The 6,485-nt window shown below is 36.6% G+C and overlaps 1 protein-coding gene across 1 annotated transcript; it reads right to left on the reverse strand.

Annotated features, from left to right (window-relative positions):
• Positions 1 to 494: 494 nt before the first annotated feature.
• Positions 495 to 1,082, reverse strand: LOC145955598 (uncharacterized). Its single transcript, XM_083070552.1, has 2 exons — positions 840 to 1,082; positions 495 to 797 (listed from the first exon to the last, which is right to left on the reverse strand). The coding sequence occupies exons 1-2, from the start codon at positions 1,080 to 1,082 to the stop codon at positions 495 to 497; spliced, it is 546 nt and encodes a 181-aa protein (XP_082926678.1).
• Positions 1,083 to 6,485: the final 5,403 nt, after the last annotated feature.

Genomic DNA, 6,485 nt, shown 5'->3' on the forward strand with positions numbered 1-6,485 from the left:
GGATTAAAGCTAGGAAAGGCTTGATATTGCTGAGGAGTTAAGCAAACATCTAGATTCTTGGCTGGATTTTGGTTAGCTATAGTAGCATTGGAGTTAACAATTACAGAACTGTTAATATAGGCAGATTTAACAGATAAGTGGAGATGGCCATGAGGAAACCCTTGCTTACGATAACACACCTCAATAGTATGACCACTACATCAACAATGAGTGAAAATTTTGTTACTCTTAGAATTTTCACTGATCTTACCATCACCACCCAAAGGAAAACCATTCTTTCTGTAACAAAATCTTGTAGTGCGACCCTTGCAGCCATAGTAGGTGTATGTGTAGGTAGATGTGGTAATATTGAGCATAATATCCTTTGAATCAAAAATAACAGTAATAAGAGGAGAAAGGCTAAATAATTGGAATTCATGTTAAGCTACGTATGAAAATATTTTTGAAATGGGTAGTAAAAGGTCCATAAGCAAAACATGAGATCTAATATTATTTTAAGAATCATTCAATCCCCGTAAAAATTGCATAGCTCTGTCTTCCAATATTCGTTGAGCAATGATGGAAAAAATAGCATAAGAGCATTTAACATTACAAAGACAGACTGGATCAGGCCTAAAATTCTCAATTTCATCCCAGATGATACGTAACTTAGTGAAGAAATTAGTTACAAATAAATCACCTTGTTTCATAAAAGAAGCCTTATATTGTAAATCAGAAATATGTAGAAGGTCTCCTTGGGCATAGTGGGATTTTAAATCCTTCCATATTTCATCCTCTTGGTCCATCCATAAGATACTCTGTCAAATGGAAAGTGAGACCGAATGAACAAGCCAAGATACCACCATGTTGTTGTAGCGTCTCCATGCATTGAATGTGGGATTTGATTTGGGTGGTTGAGATGCACTACCATCAATGAATTCAACCTTATTTTTAGCACTAAGGGCAATAATCATATAACGACTCCATGAGTGATAGTTGTTAGAATCAAGAAGAGGAGATACAAGAGCAATGGCTGGGTTCTCACTAGGGTGCAAATAGAGAAAATTATGGATGCTAGGTGGTTGGTCTATGTCGTCACTCATGATGTCAACAAAGAAAACAAAGAAGAAAGTTGTAGTAGGAAATGTCAGGTGCAGGCTCTTGTTACCATAATAAAAGATTCCATTGCAAAAATAAAAAGGAAGAGAGAGTTGTGGTCAACAAACTTGCTTTATTCACTATGAAAAGTGACTATATATATAAACGTAAAGAGAGAAAAAGCTGATAATAGAAAGTTGTTACATAGAAACATAAATGCTAAGAAAACGTTAAAGGAAAAAAAGAAGAGTTAAGATGGGGTTTAAAACCGTTTATCTCATAATCAATTTCAAGTCTTTGATGTTAAATTTACTTTTTGCATTAGCAGTAGAGTTTTGGATTTATATTCATAAAACAAGGGAAAAAATATGAAATAAGGTTTAATTATTTTTCAAAAATTTTGGTAATCTATGTAGCGACTTGGCAACCCATACAATGATACAATTGCACACAACACAATATACATCGTAAAGTAGAAAAGAAATCATATATCCTAAGTTTATCATGCAACATAAACCTGGACACCATGCATAAGAACAAAACATGTATATACTTAGGATCTCAGTGATCAACTATAATAAAAGTAGTAAAACAATTCTTGTTCATCAGACATCAAAATAAAATCTCCTTATGGAGTTACACTTTCAAAATACACAAATATATACATGTTTAACAACTATAAACTACAACTAAGTTGGTCTTAAAACAAAAAACCATCATCCAAAAGACCAACTATCTCCAATTTCGACTTCCACCATCCACCAAATGGCCACAACAACTCCAAGTCACTCTCTTTAAGTTAAACTTAGTCTACTCTCATGTCAAAAACATGATCATTACAATCAACACAACAAATAAAAAGGCAAACTCGATATAAAACAACATACAATATAAAAATCACGATAATGCATATAAATAGGGAAAACATCATAAAACACTCAGTCCCAATGCTCACAACATCATCACAAAAATCTCACCATAGAGATCCATGAACAATCATATCATCACACAACACCATATATCACACTTTGCATACATCACAACATCGTGCCTACTTGCACCATGTTTTGTCACACATAAACAATAGTGGAGATCTCATACAGCAAGTAGTTTATTTGACTCAACCCTACCGAACAGTAAGAGCCTTAATCACTCAGATAGCATTGATATAAATCAAGAAGATTCAATACCACCAATCGGGTATAGAATAGTTTGGGTACGAACCTCCAATGATATTGGTTTGCAAAATCAAGTCATATATGAATTTAGCCCACTATCTACCGTTAAGATACCTCATTTAAAGGAGAGCCAACATGCTTCATAAAAATACACCCCCATCTAGGACAAAAGAGGACTAGGCTAGAGAGATCCAATCATCTAGTATTTCCTACTGAACAACTCAACAAAATGGTTCAACACCATTTTTCTCTAAACCCCCACATAGGCATTTTTTAAAATAGTATGGATGAAAAGGATCTAGCCTTCCAAACACCCACATATAACATCGTGAATCATGGCCTCAAGTCTTCCTTATATTCACTCTCAACAACATGTATAAAGAACAACTACAATCACAATAGGCTTTTGCCCACAATAGAAACATTTATACAACTTTATTTATATAAGGTTAAAACCTTTATTTGGTCCCTTATAATATTTTTTTGTTTCAATTTAGTCTCACTTTAATTTTTAGTTTCAATTTGGTCCCCAATAATTTAAATTATTGCAATTTAGGACTTTCGTCCAAATGATTTAAACAGAGTTAACTATTGGCCACGTGGATGCCACGTAGGTGGATGCCAAATTCCATGAATATAGCTGGAACCAGAATGACCCGTTCTGAAACCAGAACGGCCTGTTCTGCTTGCATATGTTATGTGTTAATTTTGCAACTAGAACGGGCCATTCCAAATGCAAATTTAACGCACCATGAGGGCAACAGAATGGGCCGTTCTGGTTTTAGAATGGGCCGTTCTGGATTTAGAACAGGCCGTTCTGGTTTTAGAACGGGTCATTCTGAATTCAGAACGGCCCATTCCAGAAACGCAGTGTGATTCAAAAATTAAAAATAAAAATTCATAACATATCATAAACTCAAAGACAAAAACATGGTTCAGAAACTGAAAACAAAAATTCAAAACATAACATATACTAAAAAAGTTCAAAGAAATTACCGAGAAAGAAAATCATCTGGGTAACACTGAAGGAAAACCCTAAACGACAAAAATTCAGGTTGTACCTCCTCAAGAATAGGTTGTTATTGTTGGGGTACATCATCAATGACTTCAAGGGGAAATACCATTTCATTTCATCCTTGATTGTATAGTGTCAATTTGGTAGTAAGTGGTTCACTCAAGTTTAACTAATAATTAAGCTACCATTGTCCTTAGTGATACACTGCATCGTCCTTAATGATACAATGTATAGCCCAAATGTTTTGCAATTGAAGTTATCAATCCCCATTGACAATATTACCAAATCTAGTGTTTGAAATGTTTTGTACCTTGGGTCTTTTTCCTTGCACGATTCGCAACCGTGAACTATAATCATCGACCATTCTAGACCAGAACAGCCTATTCTGAAACCAGAATGGCCCGTTCTGATTACACTATTGGTGTGTTAATTTTGCACCTGGAACGGCCCGTTCCAAGTACAAAATTAACACACCAATAGTGTAATCAGAACAGGTTGTTCTGGTTTCAGAACGGGCCGTTCTGGTTCCAGGTGTATTCATGGAATTTGTCATCCACCTACGCATCTACGTGGCATCCACGTGGCCAACCGTTAACTCCGTTTAAATCATTTGGACGGAAGTCCCAAATTGCAATAATTTAAATTATTGGGGACTAAATTGAAACAAAAAATTAAAGTGGGACTAAATTGAAACAAAAAAATATTATAAGGGACTAAATAAGGGTTTTAACCTTCATATAACATCATCATCAATATCATCAATCATAAACTATCATTGACATCTTAAACAACTAGGAATATGGTCCCTACATCACAAGACCCAAGGCAAAAGCTTCTTGATGCTAGGCCTTATAAACTGTTGGAAACTCATCACTCATTCTTAACAAGAAGAAGCATGGTTAAGTGAGCCATAACAAGTGCCATCTGTACATGATAAATCAACAATTACAACCACCAATCCAACTTTAAACAACAAATACGCTTATACAATGTATATAAGTTACAACCAAGGTTCTCTTACTTCAATCTAGCTTCCTATCAAGAAGAATTGATGTAGAAGAAAACTTCCTCTACAACTCCCTCAACTTTGATCTTAAATATCTCAGCTGCACAATCTTTTTTTGCCTTCAAGATACTTCAATCTTTAACTTTAGTGAAGATCCACAACCTTAAACTCACTCAAAACTTGAACAACAACATGAAGTCCTAGGGGCTATCTCTTTAACATTCTCTATAGAAAACTAGTATCTTGAACTTATGACATTCTCTTTTCAAATTTTCTCGTATATACTTCAACCTTTCCTTAGACCAACTCTCGAACATTTAAGGTATATTTTCTATAACTTAAGCTTAGGACTATCTCAACATTAACTCATGCCCCTCAACAAGGAAAACAACTTAAACAACACAAAACAATATACATAACACATCTATAGTATATATAAAGAGAATAACGTCTTCCCACTGTAGACCCCTAAAATTGTCCGGGTCGGAAATAAGACTCAAAGACTCTCGAAGATCGAAGGAAAGTCAGCCGGAAGGACTCCTGGAAGACCCTAGGATGATTCTTTGTAAGTCTAGGAGTCTTAGAGTAGCTTAGAATAAGGGTATGCGAGGATTGGAGCTCAATACGCCCTCCCAGAGGTTCAGTACGGCCGTACTGAGCCATTTGAACTACAATACGGCAGTAGTGAACTCAATACGGCCGTACCAAATTCAATACGGCCGTACTGTAGTTCAAAAAACTTCAGTACGGCCGTACCAAATTGAATACGGCCGTACTGTAGTTCAAAAACTCAGTACGGGCCGTATTGACCTCCCAGGCCGTATTGCGCCTCAATCCTATAAATAGGACGTCATTTGCACGTCCTTCCACACCTTTTACACATTCCTCAACCCTCCTGCTGAGTATTCTTGGGTTTTTGAGCTATTCTCTGCCCTAGATATCTCTCCGGGAGCCGATCCGACGAAGTTCTTGAGTCATGAGCCATTAGCTTGAGATTCGAACAAGTCGAAGGGAAATCTCTTTGATTTCCATAGTAAAAATTATCTTTAGGGGAAAGGAGCGAGCGGACGTGTAGTGGGAAGGAGCGCCAAAAAGCCTCCTAAACTTCGTTTTGAATATATAAAAGTCCGCTTCGAAGGTTTCTTTCTAAATCCTTTCTTTTACTGCTCTTATTTATTGCTTTTTGATTATTGCATTGCATGTTTAGAGCTTTCGTCATGTAAATATTTTATCTATAATCATTTCTAATAAATAGGGGTAATTTAGTAACTTTACACTGTTATTTATGAAATAATCCGTCATAGGGAACCCGAAAGGGGCCTTGTGGGGTGCTAACACCTTCCTCGCACGTAACCGACTCCCTTACCCGACTCTGGTTGTAATGGCCAAAGTTGATTTACGAAAATCAATTGCCTTATATCTTTTTCCAATGTTTTGAGTAAAATATTGGTGGCGACTCCAAGAACCCTTCTTTTTACGAAAACCACTAATCCATGGAGGATCCCGCTTGGGATTAACATGGATTGGTGAGAGTCATTTAAACAAAATTGTTAGCTCGATGAGGTCTCAGTTTGAGAATAAGTCGTTCTAACAATCCATCATTTTTCAAAACTTTAAAAGAGTCCGACCATCGTCGCGAATGCCAATGTCCGTTTCGGCGGGTGGCGACACCCACCAAAACTTTCTTCTAATAATTTCCTCCAATAAACTTCCTTCTAATAAAATATTGGTGGCGACTCCAAGAACCCTTCTTTTTACGAAAACAACTAATCCATGGAGGGTCCCGCTTGGGATTAACATGGATTGGTGAGAGTCATTTAAACAAAATTGTTAGCTCGATGAGGTTTCAGTTTGAGAATAAGTCGTTCTAACAATCCATCATTTTTCAAAACTTTAAAAGAGTCCGACAATCGTCGCGAATGCCAATGTCCGTTTCGGCGGGTGGCGACAGATGGCGACTCCACTGGGGAAGCCTCGAGAGTCAGTCCCATTTAGTGATGGATTATTTCTAAAATAATAGTTTAAAATTACTTCATTACCCCTCACTTTTATGATAACATGTTTTATCTAGCTGGCTTTAATAACTGTTGCGTGTTTAAATTTTCGCAATTGTTTGAAATATAAACTGCACACAAACCTTTGCACACAACAGTTCCCTCTATACGCGGGGGCATGAGTGGAAAGCCATAGGGAGTGGATGTTAGTACGG

The sequence above is a fragment of the Cajanus cajan genome, chromosome 1 (assembly GCF_000230855.2).
Source record: "Cajanus cajan strain Asha chromosome 1, NIPB_CcT2T_4, whole genome shotgun sequence".
Taxonomy (NCBI): domain Eukaryota; kingdom Viridiplantae; phylum Streptophyta; class Magnoliopsida; order Fabales; family Fabaceae; genus Cajanus; species Cajanus cajan.